Source organism: Tribolium castaneum, chromosome 7 (assembly GCF_031307605.1).
Source record: "Tribolium castaneum strain GA2 chromosome 7, icTriCast1.1, whole genome shotgun sequence".
In the NCBI taxonomy this organism is placed as follows: Eukaryota; Metazoa; Arthropoda; class Insecta; order Coleoptera; family Tenebrionidae; genus Tribolium; species Tribolium castaneum.
Window position 1 is genome coordinate 3,605,583 of NC_087400.1, and position 26,983 is coordinate 3,632,565.

Below are 26,983 nucleotides of genomic sequence, written 5' to 3' on the forward strand. Positions count from 1 at the left end.
ATGCCAAACCAAAAAAATCACAAGGGGCCAAATCAGGCGGTCCTAGTGCCACAAACTCGAAAATCCACATAGAAGGGTCATTTTCAAACACTTTTTATGTAATAAAAGTTATATTTATACATAAATAAGCAAACATTAAATAAAAATCAAACATTATAACCTTAAACCTAACCTAAAACGGTTACCTATAGATTTTATTTTCATCAGGCGGCAACGCAATAAAATACGGCTGCCCACTGTTGCCATAATAGGGCACTCTGCCCATCGTCGAGTAATTACTCGCTCTAATAGGCGCTTGCATTTTATGTGGCAACGTTGCCGCATATCCAGGCCCGTACCCAGGCCCCATTGTATAAACAGGTGCCCCTTTTACACTACAGGCACAACTACTCCCCGCAAGGGGCCCCACAACAGGCGGCCCGCCCCTGTACTGACTCCCCCCCATCCTCAGTCGAATTATACAAATAATAATTATCAAGATGGCAATGAACGCGACCACGCCTCCTACGATCCCGATAATAAGCGTATCGTCATTATTCAAATTTGAACTAGTAACAGGTTTGGGGGTTTTAACCATTTCGGTTACGGGAACCGACCAGATAATCTCCGGTTCGGTCACTTTCGTATGCAACCGGGTCGAGGAGGCGGAACGTGGGAGGGGCGACGTGGGCGTGGTCACCTTCCTGGCATCACACGTGAGATCATCGTCAGCGATCTCGACCAATAAGCGGCCGTGTAAGTGATCAGGGGCGGAGCAACGCAGTGACGTCATATGGGAGGGGAGCCATCGGCGCAATGCGCGTGCGCCACAGTCACAAACTATAGGATTTGTTTCAAGGCCTACTATTTTCAAATCGCCACGTCTATCATCAAGGGTTGCCAAAATTTGAGGAGTTAAAGTAGTTATGTGATTGCCAGTCACGTCTAGTGTGATTTTTGAGGATCTAGGGACGGGGAAAAAGAGTGAAGGGGGGAGGGAGGTAATTGAGGTGTTCATAATCCCGATTGTGACCTCTCCTCCCTTAATCCCTGACAAGGTTCCCGATGATAGGCTGCGTAAGCGCCCCCCTTTTAATTTGAGGGTTTTGAGGCGGGGCTGGAGGAGGGGCTGGAGTTGGTCCGCGCCCACTGCCGCATCCTTTGTTTCTATGGTTACGTGTTCGAGGGAGGGGAGGTGCGAGAGGAGGCCTTTGAGGTCGATGTAACCCAATTTCGGGAACTCAAAAGCTTTGAGAATTGACAGGTTTTTGAGGGATTTGAATGCTCCTTTTTCGATTTTTTCGCATTGGAGGAGGGACGTGATACTCAATTGTTTGAGGGAGGTTAAGCCATTGAAATCACTCGAAGATATGCTACGGATGGGGTTTGAGGACAAGTCTAGGGTTTGGAGGTTTTTGAGTAAAGGCCAAAGGTTTGAGTAATTTGAAATGTCACTTATTTGGTTATTTGATACGTCCAGAACTTCAAGGAGGGAAGTTCGTTCGAAAATTGTAGCATTGAGTGAGGTTATATTGTTATAACTCAAATTGAGGTAACTCAAAAAGGGGGTCTCAAGCTGGGTTAGTTCCCGAATCCCGGTTCCCGCCAAATTTAGCTCCCGCATGGTCTTAGGTTCCCCTAAAACGTTTCGAATCGTTTCATCAGACAAGGGATTAAATGACAAGTCCAGTTTTTTTATGTTAACCATGCTACTGTCATCCCCCGGGATCTCCCTCAATTTATTCCTCGATAAATCAACCGACGAGACAAAGAAATACTGCCGTTGGAGACTTTTGAGGGGCGCTACCTCAAACAAGTTCCCCCTCAAATTAATGTTCTCTAACATTTGTAACCTCGCCCTTTCAAAAATAGTTTCGGGTAAATCACTCAAAAGGTTCCCCTCCAAATTGAGTAACTCTAACCGGACCAAACCCTCAAAAATCCTCTCAGCCAGACGTTCGAGCTTATTATAACTCAAATCGATAACTTGGAGTTGTGTTGAGTTATGAAACGCCATTTCGGAAACAAACTCCAACTTATTGTTTCTCAAAAGTAAGACCCTCAAACGTGGCAAGCGGGCAAAGTCCAACTCCTCAACGGTTTTGAGGTCATTGTGTGACAAATCAACAACTTGCAAAAACTGCAAAGTCGCGATCAACTCAGCTGGGAAAAAATTAAACTTGTTGTTTGAGGCTTTGAGGATTTTGAGGCGCGGGTGTATTCTGAAAGAGGACGGGAACAAATAACTCAATTGGTTGTGCGAAATGTCCAAAAGTTCGAGACTTGTCCCAGTGTTGAAAAACTCGCCTTTGAAGCTACTCAATTGGTTCCCCCTCAAAACCAACTCTTTGAGGTTCATGATGTTGACAAACGCCCCTTGTTTAATGTTATTGATATGGTTTGAGGAGAGGTCAATTGACGTTAAGTTGGGTAAATTGGCAAAGACACCATCGCCCAGTTCGCTGATGGCGTTATTGTGGAGGTAAACCCTCCTCAATTTTGAGGACTTGGCGAAAAAATCGCCGGTTAAAATCCTCAAACCGGTGTAACTCAAATCAAAAACCTCCAAATTCGGGAGTTTGTGTAACAAGTTTGAGGGTATTGAGGCTAGGTGTGAGTTGTGACTCAAATTGAGGAACCTCAATTGAGGTAACATCCCGAATACGTTGCGCGAAAGCTCAGTCAAGTGATTATCACTTAAATCGAGGGTTTCGAGCTTAAGGAGGGATAGAGTGGGTCCAGTGATTGTGGAGATTTTGTTTTGAGGTAAATGTAACTCTTTGAGGGTGGTTTCAAGGCCAACGAATGCGTCCGAATTGAGGGTTGTGAGGAGGTTGCGAGTTAAATCTAAGTGTGATAAATGTTGGAAGTGTTGGAAGGAGGCTGGGGGGAGTTCACGAATGACGTTTTTGGCGAGGACTAAACTAGTGACTTTCTCGGCTATTGACCTCAAAATGTCACCAGACAGGGCTGCCACTCGGTTATAGTCCAACTGGAGGGAAGATAGTTTTGGCAAACGGCCGAGGGCCGAAGCTGGGATTAGTAAAATGTTGTTGTCTTTTAAATTCAAGTGTTCCAAGTTGTCGAGGCCCTCAAATGCGTCGTCCTCAATCTGGAACAGAGTGACATATCATATTTTTTTTGCAACTCAGTTAAGTGTTTGCGTTTGGAAGTTTGCTACGTTTAATTAAGTGATTATTTAATAAAGTCATCGGTAAATTGTGTTTAAGACGGGTCGCCAGGAGCCAGGCTATTTTACCTCATTGTTTTTTTTTCTCAATTACGGCAAAACTATTCAAAAATGTGGAAGTATTTTGAACGAAACCTATCTAAAATGATCCGGAGAATCTATTGGTATCGAAAAAATCGCCAAATTCAAAAATTTTAAAAAATCAAACAGCAAAAAATCGTAGCAATTGATTTTTTTGCATTTTTATAACTACTTCAAAAGGCTTAAAAACGGCATAAAACTGTGTTACAGCGAGCAAAAAAAAATTTTTTTTGGGTCGCCAGGAGCCACAATAATTTACCTCAAAAACTACTTACCGTACGGAGCGAGTTCACACTAATATCAAGCTTCCTCAACTGTTTTAATCCCAAAAATGTTCCAGGTGCAATGTTGGCAATATTGTTCCGACTCAAGTCCAAATAATACAATCCGACAAGATTGAGTAAATCATTATTATCCAAACTCTAGAACAGAAAATTGAGTTATAATAACCTAACTGAGGTAAAAAAGAAGTTCAAACCTGGACTAAATTTGAGGATAAGTTGAGGTACTTTAAATCCTTGAAGGCCCTAAGGGCAATTGTCGGAAACTCTGTAATAAAATTTTCCGACAAGTCCAAATTTTTGAGATTTGAGGCTCCTTGAAAAACATCGCTGTTGAACCTCGTCAACTTGTTATGCCCCAATTTGAGTGTTTTGAGGTTTTTGAGGCCACTCAAAGCCCCACCTTCGATCCCTCCAATCCCATTCAAGGTTAAATCAACCGTTTCAAGGTTAGGTTGTGCCTCAAAAGCTGCACTTTTGAGGCTTGTGATCCGATTTGAGGCCAGTGATAACATTTTGAGTGACTTGGGTCCGTTGAGTGACGTGCTTGGCACACTCGTTAGACTATTCCTCTCCAAGTAGAGTTCTTGCAAATTATCACACCCCTCAAAAATCCCCTCCTCCAACGCCCTGATGATGTTCCCACTCAAATCCAAAACTTGCAAATGATTCAAACCGCGAAACTCGCTCGTGGAGAAAATCGGGTTGAGGGTGTCGCCCAGGAGGTTGTCCGAGAGGCGGAGCTCCACTAGGGTTGGCTGGAGGGCTTGGAGGAGGCGTTCCGTTAGTCTCCGGAGGGAGTTGCCTGATAGATCGATGCTGCGTAAGGGGAGGCCCGTTGAGGAGAAGATTTGGGTGGGGAGGGCTTGGTGCCCCGCCCATCGTTGGCGGAAGGAGACGATTGGCGCGCCGAAGGGAAGGGCGGGGAGGTCGCCGGGGAAAACGACCCGGTCGCAGTTGACGCTGATGGCGGGGTTGTTGTCCAGGGCGGGCTCAGGGGGGCCCAAGGAGCAAGTGCAGGGGAAGCGCAAATCGCGCGAGATTTCCGAACAGGGGATGAAGGAGGGGGTGGCGAGGGCGAAGGGGAGGGTGACGAGCCAGAATAACTTCATCTGGAACGAGAAAAGTGTGAAAATTTGACCAAATAAGAGTTTTCACAGGGACTCAGGTCTGGGCGTTTTGGTGGCACTATATATTTTTTTCACATTTTATCAAATTTTAGCAAAAAATATAAAAGTTTTGGACTTATTTAATAAGAAAAAGTGATAAATACAGGTATAATTCCTCGGATTTTTCGTTTTTTTTTCTTTTTATAAGCTTCAAGGAACTTAGAATAAGTGGTTGAAGGCTTGGAAAGGGCTACAAATGCTAAATAAAAAATTATAAATTAATGAAGGTGGTGTTTTCTTCAGTTGTGTTCAAGAATGGGTCGCCAGGAGCCATGGAAATTGCGCCTCAATGGATTGTTTAAGGTGCAATTTTTATAACATGAGATCGAAAAGTTTTCAATTGGAGCAAGCCATAAAATAAACGGCTAAAATGCGGCTAAAGTCCCGCAGGCACAGCTTGCTCTAATTTATAATTTTTTTTATTTTCTGTTATTTTTATTGATTTTTTATGAAGAATAAGGAACACAATCTCGATATTTATAAGAATTAATAAATAAAAATAAAATAAATAAAATAAATAAAATAAATAAAATAAATAAAATAAATAAAATAAATAAAATAAATAAAATAAATAAAATAAATAAAATAAATAAAATAAATAAAATAAATAAAATAAATAAAATAAATAAAATAAATAAAACAAATAAAATACATTAATAAAAATTTTAAGCCTCAAACAACTTAGAAACTCCTCCAAACGGCAAACCAAAGCTTTTCACGTGGACTTAGATCTGGCTTTTTTGGTGTCACTATTCTAAAAGTTTAGATCTTTCAACTTTTTTTTTGTTTTTTTTTTACATTTTCGTAAACATTTATTTAGTGAAACACAGAATTAAATATCAGTCCTTTATTTTTCATAAAGAGGACTTGATAGTGCTTTTTAAATTTCAAGTTAGAAATTTTTTAAACTTCAATTTCGCCCAAAATCTATAATTTTTTCGAACGTTCCTAAAAAAATTTTTTTGAAAAAAAATTTGCCTAAAGATAGTCTATGATTAAGACTATAAATAGCCAAAAAACCATTTTGATTAGTTGTGTCCTTGAGATAGTTTTTTAAGTTTTGAGAATCTAAACAGCTTACTTACTAATTATTTTTTGACAATGTTTTTAAAGTAATTTTAAAACAAATTTTTCGTAGAAAGTTGTGCAAATGTCAGTATTTTTCTTAGCCAAAAGGGCACTTTAATTCGTCTCTCAAATGTAAAATTAGAATTTTTTATTTATTTTTTGATAAGTAGGTCTTGGGTGTGGCTCAAGATTCATAATTTTTTCTGACGCTTCTGATGACTATATTTAAATAAAATTTTGCCCAAAGGTGCACCACTATCAAGGCTATAACGTGCCAAAAAGGCATCTTGATACGTTGTGTAGTTTTAGTATAGAATTTTTTTATTTATTTTCTTATTAACTACACTAATAATTTTTTTCTCTTATTTTAACAATTTTTATAATTTTTTTTTCGCAAAATGTAGACAAAAATCAATCCTGATTTGAACTACAGTTTAATTTGTTTGAAAAAAAAAACATTAGGAAATTGCTAAACTCGTCTAATTTCCCTCCTAATCTCCCGGAAACAAAAATTAGGAAGAAATGACAAAGTAATTGGGTTTTATTGCCGGTACCACCTCTCCATTACCTCACTTCTTTCCTAAACCAGAAGCAAATGACAAGAATCACGCAACAATTGCGCTAAACGTCCGAAAAAAAAGAAAAAGTACTTAAATCTCATCTCTGGGAAAAAAAATTGCAATCCAAATTTGGCCCACTTTCCAGCCATTGATGAAATTAATTAGTCATTGTCGCAGGTTTCCACCAAACTCCGAATTTCTAACGGGAATAAGGAATGTTCTGAGCCACTCTGTATCATTATAACGGCATCGAACTCTTCCTCGTTTCGTTTTTTCAGCGACGTTCGAACGCGCAGAGAAATCGAAGAAATTGCGACAAGACCATTAGGACTTTTACGGCGATTGTTGCGAGGAACTGTTATTATTAGAAAAGCGGACGAGTTTTCTTCAATGGAAAATTCTCAGCATTTTGAGATAACAATCGCGGCGGAAATTTAGATGTCACCAAGATGACAATGAAAAGTGGCGCTAATTAGCGTAATAACCTCTCTGTGATGGGTTTATAAAAGTGATGATAATGTTGCGTGATTGAGAGCTCACTTTCTTTGATAATTTAATGAGTTTGCTTTCGATAAAGTGCAACAAAGAGGAACAATTGGGACACTTTTCCAAGTTTTTTTGGTTTTTAGTAAAATTTAATTAAAAAATTCATCAACTGCTCAACTTTTTATGGAAAAATTGTTTCTGAATTGTTTTAGAAACAACGTCAAAAATTTGTAAATTAAAGCTGTGTTAATTTTATTATTGGAAAAAATAAATTTTTTAAATTCAAAAAACTTTTTAAGTATATCATTAATCAAAATGGCTTTTCGGTTACTTATAGTCTCAATCGTAGACTACCTTTTGGCGAAAAGTTATTTTAAAATAATTTTTGAAAACTGCAAAAAATACGAATCTTGTATCACACCCAAAACCCATTTATCAAAAAATAAAAACAGTGTCAAAAAGTAATCATTTGATTGAAAAATAAATTGATTCTCAAAACTCAAAAAGCTTCCTCAAGGACATAACCAATCAAAATGGTTTTTTAGTTAAATATAGTCTTAATCCTAGACTACCTTTTGGCAAAATTGTTTTCAGAAAAAGTTTCTAGAAACGTTGGAAAAACTTGTGAACTTTGGACTAATACCGAAGTTTAAAAAAATTCTAACTTGAAAATTAAAAATCAAAATCAAATGCCTTTTCTGTAAAATAAAGGACTCATATTTATCTCTACGTTTCACTAAATAAATGTTACAAAAAAATTTTTCAACATTGTAAAAAAATATAAATTTTCGTCCATTTGATTTGACAAAAAATACAAAAATATGTAAAAAAAATCACAGTAGAAGGGAAATTCAAATTAAGTACCTTTTTGGCTCCACATAAATTTGTTTTTTGGTTAAGTTTGATAAGAAAAATAATTTAAAAATATTACAAGAGGCATAAAAAAATGTTTTTTTGTTATTTTTAGTTTCTAAAATTGAAAAAAAATTATGGTCTAACTACAAGACGTATCAAAATTATTTCTAATCATTTTGTGGCCGTAATAATGGTCCACCTTTTGACAAAAAGTTATTCAAAAAAAGTTATTGAAAACAGTAGAAAAAAAATTAATCTTGTGCCACACCCATGACACATTTATCAAAAAATATTAAAAAAAATCTACTTTGTTGATTATAGAACGAACGAAAGTGTCTTTTTGGCAAAATAAAGTGTTGATATTTTCTCGACTTTTTACGAAAAAATTGTTTCAGGATCGTTTTGAAAACAGTGTCAAAAAATAATCACTTGACTGAAAAATAAATTGATTCTCAAAACTCATAAAGCTTTCTCAAGGACATAACCAATCAAAATGGTTTTTTAATTAAATATAGTCTTAATCATAGACTACCTTTTAGCAAAATTGTATGCAAAAAAAGTTTTTAGAAACGTTGGAAAAAAATTACGAATTTTGGACGATACCGAAGTTTAAAAAAATTCTAACTTAAACATTAAAGAGCGAAATGAAATGTCCTTTCTGCAAAATAAAGGACTGATATTTATCTCTACGTTTCACTAAATAAATGTTACAAAAAAATTTTTCAACATTGTAAAAAAATATAAATTTTCAGTCCATTTGATTTGACAAAAAATACGAAAATATGTAAAAAAAATCACAGTAGAAGGGAAATTCAAATTAAGTACCTTTTTGGCTCCACATAAATTTGTTTTTTGGTTAAGTTTGATGAAAAAAATAATTTCAAAATATTCCAAGAAGCATAAAAAAATTGTATATTTTGTATATTTGTATATTTTTAAAATTGAAAAAGAAAAATAATTATGGGCTAACTACAAGACGTATCAAAATCATTTTTTATTATTTTGTGGCCTTAGTAGTGGTCCACCTTTTGGTAAAAAATTATTCAAAAAAAGTTATTAAAAACGGTAGAAAAAAATTATTCTTGTGCCACACCCATGACACATTTTTCAAAAAATAATAAAAAAAATCTAGTTTTTTAATTAAAGGACGAACTGAAGTACCTTTTTGGCAAAATAAAGTGTTGATATTTTCTCGACTTTTTACGAAAAAATTGTTTCAGGATCGTTTTGAAAACAGTGTCAAAAAATAATCACTTGACTGAAAAATAAATTGATTCTCAAAACTCATAAAGCTTTCTCAAGGACATAACCAATCAAAATGGTTTTTTAATTAAATATAGTCTTAATCATAGATTACCTTTTAGCAAAATTGTATGCAGAAAAAGTTTTTAGAAACGTTGGAAAAAAATTACGAATTTTGGACGATACCGAAGTTTAAAAAAATTCTAACTTAAAAATTAAAGAGCGAAATGAAATGTCCTTTCTGCAAAATAAAGGACTGATATTTATCTCTACGTTTCACTAAATAAATGTTACAAAAAAATTTTTCAACATTGTAAAAAAATATAAATTTTCGTCCATTTGATTTGACAAAAAACACGAAAATATGTAAAAAAATCACAGTAGAAGGGAAATTCAAATTAAGTACCTTTTTGGCTCCACATAAATTTGTTTTTTGGTTAAGTTTGATGAAAAAAATAATTTTAAAATATTCCAAGAAGCATAAAAAAACTGTATATTTTGTATATTTGTATATTTTTAATATTGAAAAAAAAATAATTATGGGCTAACTACAAGACGTATCAAAATCATTTTTTATTATTTTGTGGCCGTAGTAGTGGTCCACCTTTTGGTAAAAAATTATTCAAAAAAAGTTATTGAAAACGGTAGAAAAAAATTATTCTTGTGCCACACCCATGACACATTTTTCAAAAAATAATAAAAAAAATCTAGTTTTTTAATTAAAGGACGAACTGAAGTACCTTTTTGGCAAAATAACGTGTTGATATTTTCTCGACTTTTTACGAAAAAATTGTTTCAGGATCGTTTTGAAAACAGTGTCAAAAAATAATCACTTGACTGAAAAATAAATTGATTCTCAAAACTCATAAAGCTTTCTCAAGGACATAACCAATCAAAATGGTTTTTTAATTAAATATAGTCTTAATCATAGACTACCTTTTAGCAAAATTGTATGCAGAAAAAGTTTTTAGAAACGTTGGAAAAAAATTACGAATTTTGGACGATACCGAAGTTTAAAAAAATTCTAACTTAAAAATTAAAGAGCGAAATGAAATGTCCTTTCTGCAAAATAAAGGACTGATATTTATCTCTACGTTTCACTAAATAATTGTTACAAAAAAATTTTTCAACATTGTAAAAAAATATAAATTTTCGTCCATTTGATTTGACAAAAAATACGAAAATATGTAAAAAAAATCACAGTAGAAGAGAAATTCAAATTAAGTACCTTTTTGGCTCCACATAAATTTGTTTTTTGGTTAAGTTTGATGAAAAAAATAATTTAAAAATATTCCAAGAAGCATAAAAAAATTGTATATTTTGTATATTTGTATATTTTTAAAATTGAAAAAAAAAAAAAAAAAATTATGGGCTAACTACAAGACGTATCAAAATCATTTTTTATTATTTTTTGGCCGTAGTAGTGGTCCACCTTTTGGTAAAAAATTATTCAAAAAAAGTTTTTGAAAACGGTAGAAAAAAATTATTCTCGTGCCACACCCATGACACATTCTTCAAAAAATAATAAGAAAAATCTAGTTTTTTAATTAAAGGACGAACTGAAGTACCTTTTTGGCAAAATAAAGTGTTGATATTTTCTCGACTTTTTACGAAAAAATTGTTTCAGGATCGTTTTGAAAACAGTGTCAAAAAATAATCACTTGACTGAAAAATAAATTGATTCTCAAAACTCATAAAGCTTTCTCAAGGACATAACTAATCAAAATGGTTTTTTAATTAAATATAGTCTTAATCATAGACTACCTTTTAGCAAAATTGTATGCAGAAAAAGTTTTTAGAAACGTTGGAAAAAAATTACGAATTTTGGACGATACCGAAGTTTAAAAAATTCTAACTTAAAAATTAAAGAGCGAAATGAAATGTCCTTTCTGCAAAATAAAGGACTGATATTTATCTCTACGTTTCACTAAATAAATGTTACAAAAAAATTTTTCAACATTGTAAAAAAATATAAATTTTCAGTCCATTTGATTTGACAAAAAATACGAAAATATGTAATAAAAATCACAGTAGAACGGAAATTCAAATTAAGTACCTTTTTGGCTCCACATAAATTTGTTTTTTGGTTAAGTTTGATAAAAAAAATAATTTAAAAATATTACAAGAGGCATAAAAAATGTTTATTTGTTATTTTTAGTATCTAAAATTGAAAAAAAAAATATGGGCTAACTACAAGATGTACCAAAATCATTTTTTATTATTTTATGGCCGTAATAGTGGTCTATCTTTTGGCAAAAAATTATTCAAAAAAAGTTATTGAAAACAGTAGAAAAAAAATTAATTTTTTGCCACACCCATGACACATTTATCAAAAAATAATAAAAAAAATCTAGTTTGTTGATTATAGAACGAACGAAAGTGTCTTTTTGGCAAAATAAAATGTTGATATTTTCTCGACTTTTTACGAAAAAATTGTTTCAGGATCGTTTTGAAAACAGTGTCAAAAAATAATCACTTGATTGAAAAATAAATTGATTCTCAAAACTCATAAAGCTTTCTCAAGGACATAACTAGTCAAAATGGTTTTTTACTTAAATATAGTCTTAATCATAGACTACCTTTTAGCAAAATTGTATGCAGAAAAAGTTTTTAGAAACGTTGGAAAAAAATTACGAATTTTGGACGATACCGAAGTTTAAAAAAATTCTAACTTAAAAATTAAAGAGCGAAATGAAATGTCCTTTCTGCAAAATAAAGGACTGATATTTATCTCTACGTTTCACTAAATAAATGTTACAAAAAAATTTTCAACATTGTAAAAAAATATAAATTTTCAGTCCATTTGATTTGACAAAAAATACGAAAATATGTAAAAAAAATCACAGTAGAACGGAAATTCAAATTAAGTACCTTTTTGGCTCCACATAAATTTGTTTTTTGGTTAAGTTTGATGAAAAAAATAATTTAAAAATATTTCAAGGAGCATAAAAAAATTGTATATTTTGTATATTTGTATATTTTTAAAATTGAAAAAAAAATAATTATGGGCTAACTACAAGACGTATCAAAATCATTTTTTATTATTTTGTGGCCGTAGTAGTGGTCCACCTTTTGGTAAAAAATCATTCAAAAAAAGTTATTGAAAACGGTAGAAAAAAATTATTCTTGTGCCACACCCATGACACATTTTTCAAAAAATAATAAAAAAAATCTAGTTTTTTAATTAAAGGACGAACTGAAGTACCTTTTTGGCAAAATAACGTGTTGATATTTTCTCGACTTTTTACGAAAAAATTGTTTCAGGATCGTTTTGAAAACAGTGTCAAAAAATAATCACTTGACTGAAAAATAAATTGATTCTCAAAACTCATAAAGCTTTCTCAAGGACATAACCAATCAAAATGGTTTTTTAATTAAATATAGTCTTAATCATAGACTACCTTTTAGCAAAATTGTATGCAGAAAAAGTTTTTAGAAACGTTGGAAAAAAATTACGAATTTTGGACGATACCGAAGTTTAAAAAATTCTAACTTAAAAATTAAAGAGCGAAATGAAATGTCCTTTCTGCAAAATAAAGGACTGATATTTATCTCTACGTTTCACTAAATAAATGTTACAAAAAAATTTTTCAACATTGTAAAAAAATATAAATTTTCAGTCCATTTGATTTGACAAAAAATACGAAAATATGTAATAAAAATCACAGTAGAACGGAAATTCAAATTAAGTACCTTTTTGGCTCCACATAAATTTGTTTTTTGGTTAAGTTTGATAAAAAAAATAATTTAAAAATATTACAAGAGGCATAAAAAATGTTTATTTGTTATTTTTAGTATCTAAAATTGAAAAAAAAAATATGGGCTAACTACAAGATGTACCAAAATCATTTTTTATTATTTTATGGCCGTAATAGTGGTCTATCTTTTGGCAAAAAATTATTCAAAAAAAGTTATTGAAAACAGTAGAAAAAAAATTAATTTTTTGCCACACCCATGACACATTTATCAAAAAATAATAAAAAAAATCTAGTTTGTTGATTATAGAACGAACGAAAGTGTCTTTTTGGCAAAATAAAATGTTGATATTTTCTCGACTTTTTACGAAAAAATTGTTTCAGGATCGTTTTGAAAACAGTGTCAAAAAATAATCACTTGATTGAAAAATAAATTGATTCTCAAAACTCATAAAGCTTTCTCAAGGACATAACTAGTCAAAATGGTTTTTTACTTAAATATAGTCTTAATCATAGACTACCTTTTAGCAAAATTGTATGCAGAAAAAGTTTTTAGAAACGTTGGAAAAAAATTACGAATTTTGGACGATACCGAAGTTTAAAAAAATTCTAACTTAAAAATTAAAGAGCGAAATGAAATGTCCTTTCTGCAAAATAAAGGACTGATATTTATCTCTACGTTTCACTAAATAAATGTTACAAAAAAATTTTCAACATTGTAAAAAAATATAAATTTTCAGTCCATTTGATTTGACAAAAAATACGAAAATATGTAAAAAAAATCACAGTAGAACGGAAATTCAAATTAAGTACCTTTTTGGCTCCACATAAATTTGTTTTTTGGTTAAGTTTGATGAAAAAAATAATTTAAAAATATTTCAAGGAGCATAAAAAAATTGTATATTTTGTATATTTGTATATTTTTAAAATTGAAAAAAAAATAATTATGGGCTAACTACAAGACGTATCAAAATCATTTTTTATTATTTTGTGGCCGTAGTAGTGGTCCACCTTTTGGTAAAAAATCATTCAAAAAAAGTTATTGAAAACGGTAGAAAAAAATTATTCTTGTGCCACACCCATGACACATTTTTCAAAAAATAATAAAAAAAATCTAGTTTTTTAATTAAAGGACGAACTGAAGTACCTTTTTGGCAAAATAACGTGTTGATATTTTCTCGACTTTTTACGAAAAAATTGTTTCAGGATCGTTTTGAAAACAGTGTCAAAAAATAATCACTTGACTGAAAAATAAATTGATTCTCAAAACTCATAAAGCTTTCTCAAGGACATAACCAATCAAAATGGTTTTTTAATTAAATATAGTCTTAATCATAGACTACCTTTTAGCAAAATTGTATGCAGAAAAAGTTTTTAGAAACGTTGGAAAAAAATTACGAATTTTGGACGATACCGAAGTTTAAAAAATTCTAACTTAAAAATTAAAGAGCGAAATGAAATGTCCTTTCTGCAAAATAAAGGACTGATATTTATCTCTACGTTTCACTAAATAAATGTTACAAAAAAATTTTTCAACATTGTAAAAAAATATAAATTTTCAGTCCATTTGATTTGACAAAAAATACGAAAATATGTAATAAAAATCACAGTAGAACGGAAATTCAAATTAAGTACCTTTTTGGCTCCACATAAATTTGTTTTTTGGTTAAGTTTGATGAAAAAAATAATTTAAAAATATTTCAAGAAGCATAAAAAAATTATATATTTTTATATTTTTAAAATTAAAAAAAAAATATGGGCTAACTACAAGACGTATCAAAATCATTTTTTATTATTTTGTGGCCGTAGTAGTGGTCCACTTTTTGGTAAAAAATTATTAAAAAAAAGTTATTGAAAACGGTAGAAAAAAATTATTCTTGTGCCACACCCATGACACATTTTTCAAAAAATAATAAAAAAAATCTAGTTTTTCAATTAAAGGACGAACTGAAGTACCTTTTTAGCAAAACAAAGTACTGACAATTGGCGAACTTGTCATAGAAAAATTATTTCAAAAACAATGTCAAAAACTAAAAAAATTGACTCAAAACTGTTTTATTTCTGAAAATCATTTTTTAACCAAGCATATAACTCATTAAATTGCTTTTTGGACCATTTATTGTCTTAATAATTGTCTTACTTTTGGTAAAGTTTCATAGAAAAAGTTTCTAGAACCGGTAAGAAAAAATTATGAATTTTGGAAAAACCTATGCTCAAAAATTTTGTTTTATAAATTATCGTTCATCGAAATTTGAAAGGCGAAACCAAATGGCCTTTTTAATAAAATGTTTAAGAAAATTGTTAGCATGTGTTATATAAGTTAAACAAACTCGTCAGAAACGTTTTAAATGGTTTTATTCTGTGTTTTACAAAGTGACCGTTTTTCTCAAATTTATAATTTCCTAACATAACTGCGGTTTAAAACCCGACCTAGCCCCAATTCCACGCTTTGCTTGCGTCAAATTCCAAACAGAATAATTAAATTAACTATAACACAATTCGCACCTTTTTGTCTCTAATACACTAACTGTTGAAAAATGGCAACAAATCGCCGGTCAGTCACCTTCCAGCCAAATATTAAGTATAAAAATTTGAAATAAAAGATTCGGTAACGGTTTCGCGCTCAAATAAATCGAACTGTTGATACAGAATGACTAGCTTAAGGGCATCTTGACCGCTAGCTCAAAGTAGGTTGTTCAGATCGAACATTTCAGCTGAAATTTCCCAGAAAATGGCCTTTTACTAGCAGTGAGAGTGAAGCGGAAAATTGCCATTATTCGACCATCTGCACTTGTGCTGTTATTGTTTACCAAACTTTCTTCAGAAATGGGAAAATGTCAAGGATGCGCTACCTAGAGGCGATGGAAACTTATCACCGTTACGTGCGTTTTTTCATACTTTTCCAACTGTAAAACGTGATGAACTATTAAGTCACTTGCAAAATTTTCACATAATTTCTTATTACATCACAAGAGGTGGAAGAATATTTTTAGACACTCGGGAGGATGTGCGTTAGAATAACGTGACTTTTATGTAATTTGGTGAATTAGAATTCTTTCAACACACCTACTGTGTGGTCAGCCTTGCGATCGACCGGATTCGAGTCCAATTGAGTTTTTTACCAACTATTTGGTCACAGGATGTGTGCATTTTCACGGGAAACAGAGCAGAAAAGCGGGAAAAACGCGGGTTTTTTCACATTCTCACAATAAATTGTTAGGTAATTAGAAAAAACCGTAAGCTGGTGATACAGTTTTGGATTTTTGAGCGGTATTTTGGCTAAATATTTTTTTTTAATAATTTTTTATTAGCTTGTGCTGTTTTCGAAATTTTTTCTCTGGTTCTAAAAACATTATTTTCAAATTTTTTTTTCTGTAAAAAGTTGAGCATTTGTTAGTACTTTATTTGCACAAAAGGTGATTTGATTTTGTGTTTTCAATTTTAAGTTAGAATTTTTTTGAACTTTGGTATTTCCTAAAATTCATAAATTTTTTTCCAACGCTGCTAAAAACGATTTTTTGAAAAAAATAATTTTCAAAAAGTAGTTTTTAATCAAGACTATAATTAGCCATAAAGCCACTTTAATTCGTTCTTTAATTACAAAAATATTATTTTTTTTTAATTTTTGAAAATAAATGTCATGGGTGGTGCTCAAGATTTCGAATTTTTTTGCACTGTTTGTAAAGACTTTTCTCGAATTAATTTTTACCAAACGATAGACCATTATTAAAACTCTAAACTGGGTAAAAGACCTTTTGATACGTTTCGTAGTTTCAGAATAAAAAAATAATTAAAAAAAAATTAAGAAAGACAAAATATTTTTTTTGTTATAATTGATTTAATTGTTTTTAATTTAGATTATTATTTCTTCTATTATTTTTTTCAGTAAACTGGCAATGACAACACAATTCAAAAACCAGTTGTTTTTTTTGAAATGTAAAAATAGAAAACAACAATAATTAACAATTAACGACTGCAATTAACACTCAAATTCTTCGCTCCTTGTCACCAAAACCCCCATTCCTGCCCTTTGACCCAACTCATCCCCTCCACTCACTTTATCCTCAAAAAAACACCTCCAAAAATCAATCCTGCTTCATTTCCACCCTCAAAACACCCTCACAAAAACACACACACCGATATATTCACTCCTTCGACACCTCCTTCACACTGGAGGAGGCTGAACAGGTGAGATTTTACCATCGATGGTACAGACATACGCTACCCATTTTTTACCAACGATGGTATGCCGACCAATGGTAAAACTCAGTCGTTGATAACTCCGGTAAAAGTCACCTTTCTCTTCTTGGCTCTCGCTGGGTTGAAGGCTTCGACCATTGTACCGTTGGGTGGGCGCTGGGCAAACATTTTTCCGGATATTTTTGTACTCAATTACCATTAATTCCAATTTTATTCAATTATAACAATTAATTAATAATTAAAAAAATATAATTTTTGGTTGTTATGCAACACTTTATACACGAAGCAATGACCTGACTTGTTATTTTTAAAACATAATTATTTTTTATTGTTATAATTGAGACCAATTATTAATTTTATTAAAAAAAACAAAAAAAAATATTAAAAAAGCAATAAAACAAAAGTATATTTTACTTGGTGTAGAAATCTTTCTGAGGTTCGATTTATTTGTACGAGATGGAGCAGCTTGTTTAAGTTTAAACCCACCTTTGAACTTCTCAACTGGAGCGAAAAATTCACAGAGAATAAAACATGTGCACGTGCATTTGAGGAATTTTCATATCAAACTACTTCAAACGCTTTTTGAATATTTTAAAACGGGAAATTGGACGAGAAAAAATTCAAAGGTAATGAGGCGAGAAAATGCAAGCAAGGAGATTTTTCTCGTCAGAATGTCATATATGGGCTTGTACACAATTTATTGATTAACTAAATTAAAACTTTAGTATATATCACGTTTCTAATTGGTTTAATTAAGCTTCAAATCGTGAAAATATTGTCATTTTTGAAATCAGAAAGGCTGGTTTAGTTAAATATGGTGGTTAGAAGGCAAACCAAGATTTTTCACATGGTGACCAAAACTGCATAAATCGCCAAAACAACAAACTTTTTGTATTTTTTTGTAACAGTGTTTAATAATTGATGGAATTTATTACGTCGGTTTTTATAACCATTTTTTGACAGATCTACAAGCTAAATTAAGGCCCAAATTGCAAAAATATTATCATTTTTGGGCTCAGGATGGTCGATTTAGTTAGTTTAGAGTGGTCACAAGCCAGGCTAAAACTTTTCACATGGACTCAAATCTGGCCGTTTTGGTGGCCAGAACTGCAAAAAACGCCTAAACAATTGACTTTCTGTATTTTTTTGTTCTAATGTTTAATAATTAACCGAATTTAATACCATTAGTTTTTTTTAATCAATTTTTGACAAGTCTACAAGCTGAATTAAGGCCAAAATTGCAAAAATATTATTATTTTTGGGCTCAGGATGGTTGATTTAGTTAGTCCAGAGTGGTCACAAGCCAGGCTACGACTTTTCACATAGACTTAAATCTGGCCATCTTGGTGGCCAAAACTGTAAAAAACGCCCAAACAGCTAACTTTTTGTATTTTTTCTGTCCCAGTGTTTGGTAATTAACTGAATTTAATACAACTCGTTTTTTTAATCAATTTTTGACAAGTCTACAAGCTGAATTAAGGCTCAAATTGCAAAAATATTATTATTTTTGGGCTCGGGATGGTCGATTTAGTTAGTTTAGAGTGGTCACAAGCCAAACCAAAACTTTTCACATGGACTCAAATCTGGTCGTTTTGGTGGCCAAAACTGCGAAAAATTTTTGAACAAACAATTTTTTGCATTTTTTTCGTCATAGTGTTCAATACTTGACCGAATTTAACACAACTCATGTTTTGTAACCAAAATTTGAGAGGTCTACAAGCTCAAATAAGGCCCAAATTGTAAAAAACTTGTCATAACATAAAATATAGTGTATGTAATAATTATTTTTTTATTTTTTTATTACAAAAAAAAATAATTTGGGGCCGAGAACTCGTCCAATAAAAGAAAAAAAACTGAATGTATCGGGATTCGAACTCGCGTTTCTTACAGTTTCGATTAAATAAAGTTTGGCTGTTCAATTTTTTTTTAATTTTATTATTTACGATTTTCGTACTTTACAGGAGATATCGTGGAATTTTGAGTAGTTTATTATTGCAATTTTCTGGTTATTTTTTGTCAAATATGAAAAATACAACTTGAATAAATGAAAGAAAAAAACGGTTTCACCTGGAACTTGCATTTTTTGGAATTCCAATTAAAAAACTGGCTATTAAATTAGGTTTTGTAATCGCTATTGCCGAGTCATTCTCTCGTGAGCAAACTATATAATATTTAGGAGGAAACGAATGAATTTAAGAATGAAATAAATTCACTTTTTGCACAAAGGGTCGGAATTAAAAGCCTCGTCTAAAAACCAGTATCCAGGCCAGTGCGCTTTCAGCTGGGCATAAAAAGTTGCGATCTTTTGGTCCCGACCCTTAACCCTTCGATTTCCGGCCTAGCATCTCATCTCGTCCTCTGTCCCAGTTCCGAAGTGACAACATCGACATCGGCAACAAAAACAGATCAATATCTGGTGGCGCTGCGGCTTCGCGAACAATTTGGCATAGTATTGTTTTGCGTTTGCAACTGAATACCGATGAGATGAGAGATTATCGCTTAATGAGGGCGAATTTTTCTTTCAACGGAGCGCAAGAATTTCATTTCGACATTTTTTAAGACAAAGCTCGAAATATCCACAAAGTAAATATTCGGGGTTAACACACGAATATGTCGCAAAAATGCAAGGAATGTCGGTTTGCTGGCTTTTCAGCGAGATTATTTCTTAAATGGAAATATTTCAACAATGACTAATTCAAACATCAACGCGATTAATTGCAGTTTGCTCAGTTTTCGACACCGGAATGCCCACATTTAAGTCCACTTGAAATTACTTGGTGTTCGAAATTTGAAAAAAAAAAAACTCACTTTTTGATATTTTGGTTTAATTGAAAAAAATTTACAAAAATACTTCAAACTTTCTAATTTAACACCGAAATTTCCAGATTTGAGTCCACTTGAAATCCCTTGTTTGTTTTGAAAAGTAGCTTAATTTTGCTTCAATTAAATATGAAATATGTTAGAAAAAAATTCGCAAAACATTTATTATCGACATTTATTTGACACTAGAATGACCAGATTTGAGTCCCCTTGAAATCTTCTGGTTTCGTACCTAATTATAGGTCAATATCTCCAAAAGTATTTATCGTAGAAAAGTTATAATTGCGGATTAAGAATCCTCGAAAAATTCTACAAAAGCCGAGTTCTTCAACAATTCAATAATTTAATCACAAATAAATAAATAAAATCGATGATATTATGGGAAATGTATACATAAAAATTCCACGTCTCGATTGAGATAAAGCCCATTTCCGATCGAAATTCCCCTAAATGACCACTTTCCAATTCATGTCACGCCATCAGTTGGATAAACCGTTCGTCCTCCAATAAAATTCCAAATAACACACGGACTGCACGTTATTTGTTCACAAACTCGAAATCTATGCATTTATTCAATTGAAACGCTCGTGAAACGACTTCATACAATTCCACAATCGCGACTTGCATCATCAGCACGAAAAAGACGCATTTTTTGCGATTTTGGCCACCAAAACGACCAGATTTGAGTCCATGTAAAAAGTCGTGGCCTGGCTTGTGACCACTTAGTACACCCTAAATCGATGGTTCTGACTCCGAAAATGACAAGTTTTTTGCAATTTGGGCCTTAATTCAGCTTGTAGATCTATCAAAAATTGGTTGAAAAAGCCGAGTTGCGGTAAATTTGGTCAATTATTAGACACTGTCACGGAAAAAAACACGAAAAGTTGATTGTTTTGGAGTTTTTCGCAATTTTGGTCACCAAAACGGCCAGATTTGAGTCCATGTGAAAAGTTTTGGCCTGGCTTGTGACCACTCTAGACTAACTAAATCGACCATCCCGAGCCAAAAAATAATAATATTTTTGCAATTTGGGTCTTAATTCAGCTTGTAGACTTGTCAAAAATTTGTTAAAAAAACGAGTTGTAGTAAATTCGGTCAATTATTAAACACTGGGACGGAAAAAATACGAAAACTTAGTTGTTTAGGCGTTTTTTGCAGTTTTGGCCACCGAAACGGCCAGATTTGAGTCCATGTGAAAAGTTTTGGCCTGGCTTATGACCACTCTAAACTAACTAAATCGACTATCCCGAGCCCAAAAATGATAATATTTTTGCAATTTGGGCTTTAATTCAGCTTGTAGACTTGTCAAAAATTGGTTAAAAAAACGAGTTGTGGTAAATACGGTCAATTATTAAACACTGGGTCGGAAAAAATACGAAAACTTGGTTGTTTAGACGTTTGTTGCAGTTTTGGCCACCAAAACGGCCAGATTTGAGTCCATGTGAAAAGTTTTGGCCTGGCTTGTGTCTACTCTAAACTAACTAAATCGACCATCCCGATGCCAAAAATAATAATATTTTTGCAATTTGGGCCTTAATTCAGCTTGTAGACTTGTCAGAAATTGGTTAAAAAAACGAGTTGTGGTAAATTCGGTCAATTATTAAACACTGGGACGGAAAAAATACGAAAACTTGGTTGTTTAGGCGTTTTTTGCAGTTTTGGCCACCGATACGGCCAGATTTGGGTCCATGTGAAAAGTTTTGGTTTGGCTTGTGACCACTCTAAACTAACTAAATCGACCATCCTGAGCCCAAAAATGATAATATTTTTGCAATTTGGGTCTTAATTCAGCTTGTAGACTTGTCAAAAATTGGTTAAAAAAACGAGTTGTAGTAAATTCGGTCAATTATTAAACACTGGGGCGGAAAAAATACGAAAACTTAGTTATTTAGGCGTTTTTTGCAGTTTTGGCCACCGAAACGGCCAGATTTGGGTCCTTGTGAAAAGTTTTGGCCTGGCTTGTGACCACTCTAAACTAACTAAATCGACCATCCCGAGCCCAAAAATAATAATATTTTTGCAATTTGGGCCTTAATTCAGCTTATAGACGTGATAAAAATTGGTATTGGAAAAAAAAGACACAGTTTTTAAGTCCAATATTCGTTTCAGTTCTCTTTCCCCTTTAATCCGTCACAACAAGCTCGCAAATCCCAGTCGTCGTCCCCTCCGGTGTCAGATTAGGAGCATTACTACCAACTTAAGTAAATTATAATTCGCCTACGCATTGTGAAGGAACTCACAAGTGTCACAAGGCCGTAATTTATCCGCGTTATGTATCGAGCAAGGCGGTGCTAACTTATGCAGTGAATTATTATAGCACCACGTCAAGGTGAAGGTGTTGAAACACCGGTAGCTGTTAACAAACCCGTCACCATTATTACATTTTTTTTTTCGCTTCTCTCCTTTAATCAACTCGCACACAACACACTATAAGCCGGCATGCTAATGCCTGCCAGCAATTAGCCTTATTGTTTGATATCCAGGTAAAGACGTTCCTAATTAAATACCGATTCGGGAGCTGCTTTGTCTCGCTTCTTATCACGTTTCCACACCCGAATCTGTTTTTATAAACCAGGAGCTTAAACATCAAACGATTCCTAAGCCTTAAGAGGATTCCAAAGGATTTTGGCCACCGGAATGACCGGATTTGAGGCCATGTGAATGCTCTTGGTCTGAATTATTGAATTAAACTCCTACAGAATAATAAAAAAAGCAAAAAAAATATTTCAATTAATTTCTGGCTCGACAAGCTCAGAAAGAAATGGTATTTTTAAATAAATTTATGAATTTTTTTCGAAAAAACTGACTCTTTATTTTAATTACACTACTGGTATTATTTAACAAAATAATTAACAAATTTTTTTTTGAAATCTATTTGAAATTATTTGGATTTTTTGTTTTTTTTATCAAAATTTTGTTTGTAAATGAAAAAAATTCCAAATATTGCACTAAAATAATGCTATTTAGCCAGTTTTGCGATCTTATAAACAAAAAGTTTTGGTTCAATAATGTGTCTAAGCGCCCAAGAATGGTATTTTTACTGGTTCGGTGATTTTTGGGTAATTTTTAACGCAATAATTGCGTTTCAGAGAGCAAAGTTTGACCAAAGTTGCGTTTTTATAAAAAAATATTGCTTAAACGCTCGAAAAATGCATAAATTTTAAAAAATTTGTTTTTTTTTGATAAAGTTTTACGGCCTTTTTTACTTTTTGCTTTTTATTTTTTTATTTTTGGTATATTATAGACAATTAATCCAGCTTTTGGTTCAAAAGAAACTCCAAAAAGGTAAAAAACAAGAGAATTTACTTGTTTTTGATTGATTTTGAAAAAATTAAGCGTTTCAAAAACCTAAAAAAACACTATTTTTGACACAATTCGGTTATTTTTTAGCATATTTATTGATTCATTTTTCAAGCGTTCCAAAAAGTTCAAAATTACACCATTTGTGACTCAATTAACCATTTTCTTTGTATTTTTTAAAAACAATTCGTAAAAGTTTTTGTAGTGAAAAAATTCTTGACAATTTTAATATAGAGATCGTTAAATCTGTCAAGAAATCTTGACAGAAAATGTAATAATAATAATAATAATAATAATAATAATAATAATAACAACAACAATAATAATAATAATAATATTAAGAAGAAGAAGAAGAAGAAGAAGAAGATAAAAACTTTGTCAGAGATCTTCAAAACTATCGAATTGTTCAAGAAATCGAAAAAGATATTGATTATTATCTTGAAATCGTCAAATCTATTTTAGAAAAAAAAACAAAAAAAAACTGATTGGAATATGAAAAGTCAGCAGAATCTGAAGAAATTATCTTCAAAATTGTTGGATCTAACAGACTCCTCAATTTTCGTGTGTAGTAAGCAAGATTTTGACAAAAGTATGCGTTTCAAAAATCTAGAAAACACCATTTTTGACACAATTCGGTTATTTTTCAGCATATTTACTGTTTCATTTTTCTTTATTTTTGAAAAAGCGTTCCAAAAAGTTCAAAATTATACCATTATTTTTGTACACGCATTTATTTTGTTTTTTTTGAAAAAAAAAATTCTAAAGTAATCGGCTGTTTGATCCAAAATTTTCGATCAATTTTGAAATTTTTTGGTACATTTTAATCAAAATTTTGCAATACTATTTTATTTTTAGACTAAAACCTTGTAAGTTTTTATTCAGAAAGCTAAATTTTTAGCTCAACAGTGTACATAATTGCCCGAAAGAGGCAAAAATTAATGATTTTATGACTAATTTTTTATAAACTTTTGCAAGTTTAGATGAAAACGTAAAATCAATTAGCAAAATTTTGCAAAAATTGCTCAACCGCTGAGTAAAAGTACACTTTTTGATCCAATTTTTTCTGATTTTCGAAAAATGTGGTGAAATAATGCGTTTTTGGCCACCAAACTGACCGGATTTGAGTCCATGTGACTTGTCTTGGTACGCCGTTTTGAACCAATTTCAGCGATTATTCACCGAGTTTAATCAAATTTTGTAATTTTATTGCCACCACAACCACCCGACTTGAGTCCACTTGAAAATCTTTGGTTTGCGTTAAGTTTCCGCCCTCTAGACCCACCACAGGTATGCAAAAAGTCAACAGTGGGTCCGTCCCGTTACATAATCCTTAAACCTACACTTGTTGCATCACAATTTCGGTCCGAACAAACGGTACAATATATATTTTCTCGAAATATTGTAGTACCTACACTCTCTCCTTTTTTGCCTCACCTCCGCCTCTGGTACTAGCGGTACGAGCGAGGTCACTGAATTCGTTCGTTCGTTCGTTGAGTGTTGTTTGGTTTTGTTTTTAATGCCCTGCATGAGTGTATGTATGGAGTTGCATTCGAAGTGGGCGATACATGACCATTGAACTTCGACGTACTGGTACTATATTGACCAAGACGGATTGAAATATCGACGAGCTGGACGAATTAATGATGAGATGCGCTCGAAACGCCAGTGAAAAATCGATACACGTATCTAGATCAGAAGTGATATAACGGCCAACCAACATAGTTCACATGGACTCAAATCCGGGTGCTTTGGTGGCCAAAAACCACCAAGCGCTTTTTGTACCAAATATTTCTTATTTTTTTTATAGAAACTACTGAAGTACTAATGAATTTCAATGGGAGTTAAATCAGGGTGACTTTGTGGCTTGTTTTGAAAACTTTTTTGATTTGGGTTGAAATCTTGATAGTAAAACTATTTATAGTAACAGGAAAATCGGAATAAGAAAACCAAATGGTTTAGTCGCCACCACAACTTTTCAAGTGGACTTAAATCGGGTCGTTTCTAGTCAAAAATTTTATCTTTTTGTTTTTTTATTTTTTTAATTATAAGTTTTGATTTTTCACTAAATTAGGGACTAAATTAAAAATTGGTCTCAAATCAGGTGCTCCTAGTGGTTTTTATTAACAGATTTTGAAAATTTTTTTCAAAATTTTACTAAAATGATTTAAAGTATAATATAGTGGTTTTATTCGATATTTTTTAAAAAAATTTCAGAGACCTAAAAATTTTCAAAATTATTAGTTATATCAGGTCATTTTGACAATTTTCTAAAATTTTCGAAACATTTTTCAAAATCGTAAAAATAAAATAAATTAAATTACTTACAGGTAGTTCTGGTGAAGTTTGTTTGAAAAACAATTTAAAATTATAGAAGTCTGGAAATTTCAAAAAATCATTCAGTATTGCAAAAAAAAATTTCTTTATATATTCAAAATTCTTTATTAAAAATTGCATAAAGTTATCAAATTAGTAATTAAAATTAATTAGTCATCAGAATGTGGACTCAATTGGACTCAAATCAGGTGGTTCTAGTGGCTTTTACTAGCAGATTTTGGGAATTTTCTTCAAAATTTTAAAAATTCTTTAAATACTTAGTGCTAAAATGAATTAAATTATTATATGGTAGTATTAATTATTAGATGTTTATTTCATTTTTTCAGGTCGTTTTCAAAATTTTCTAAAAACTTCGAAACAATTTTCAAAATTGTAAAAATAAAATAAATGAAATTACTTTCAGGTAGTTCTGGTGAAGTTTGTTTTTTTTACTGAAAATTTTCCAAAATTCAAAAAACAATTTAAAATTATAAAAGTCTGGAAATTTCGAAAAATCATTCAATGTTGCAAAAAAATTTCGTTATATATTTAAAAATCTCTATTAAAAATTGCATAAAGTTATTAAATTAGTAAATAATATTAATTAGCCACCAGAACGTTTTGGCATGGACTCAAATCAGGTCGTCCTAGTGGCTTTTATATATTTTTTTTAATTTAAATAAATTCTACATAAATATTGGCAAAAATTATTCTTCAAAAGTTTGTAGATTGTATTTACAGTATTTCGAAATACTTTTCAAAATTCTAAAAATAAATTGAATTAAATTAATTTGACATGAACTCAAATCAAAACGTCTTTGTAGCTTTTTTTTCAATTATTTCAATAAATATTTTCAAAAATAATTGTCAAAATTTGAAAAAGTAATTAAAATTGCAAACTGTGCAATTGCAAATCAGATGGTTTCGTTGGATTTTTTTTTTGGATATTTTTTGACTATTCGTAGATTTTTTTACAAAATTTTGAAAAAAATTTCAAAATTGTTAAAATAAAAATGAATGAAGGTACTTTCAAGTGGACTCAAATCAGGTCGCTCTGCTGATGCTTGAATTTTTTTACTAAAAATGTTTGTCAAACTTTTGAAAATTACAAAAAATACAAAAATTTTGAAAAATATTTAAATTTGCAAAATATTTTTTTAACTTTTCAGAATTATCGAAAAACTATTAAAAATTGTAAAAATTAATTAAACCACTTTGACATGGACTCAAATTAACACGTTCTAGTAGATTTTTCATTTTTTTCAAAATTTTGAGAAAAAATTTTCAAAATAGCAAAATGTATTAAATTTCTTTTACACAGACTTAAATCAGGTCATTCTGGTGGTCTCTGTCATTTTTTTCATAGTTACAAAAAATCTATAAGAAATTCTTACTGTTAGATTCTCGTAAATTATCTCAATTTACGAATAAATCAAGTTCGGGCAAGTTCGCGTCAAACCCAGCCACCAGCAAAAACCGCCTGCTTTTATCGAAATTAATTACAATTTTCTAATAAATAAAGAACGAAATTAAATTTTTTCGCTCGAAATGAGTCAGCAAAAAATAATAATAATTAGCCCCCTTCTCCCTTCCAGCCAGAGCCAACTGAAGCGTAAAATGAAACTTTAGCACATTTCGTCGCCAATTTCTCAACGTATTATTTTGTCATACATTTCCGACAATAAAGTCTGTGATTTTTTGCACTTCAGACAACTCTCTCAAGTCTCAAAGCCCCCAAGCGATG

General features: G+C 31.7%; 1 protein-coding gene across 1 annotated transcript; it reads right to left on the reverse strand.

Moving 5' to 3' along the window:
• Nucleotides 1–91: 91 nt before the first annotated feature.
• On the reverse strand, nt 92–16,869 carry LOC657316 (uncharacterized protein). Its single transcript, XM_008200539.3, has 4 exons — nt 16,664–16,869; nt 3,729–4,643; nt 3,526–3,672; nt 92–3,091 (listed from the first exon to the last, which is right to left on the reverse strand). Exons 2-4 carry the CDS (start codon nt 4,641–4,643, stop codon nt 182–184), a joined length of 3,972 nt encoding a protein of 1,323 aa, XP_008198761.1. The 5' UTR covers nt 16,664–16,869; the 3' UTR covers nt 92–181.
• Nucleotides 16,870–26,983: the final 10,114 nt, after the last annotated feature.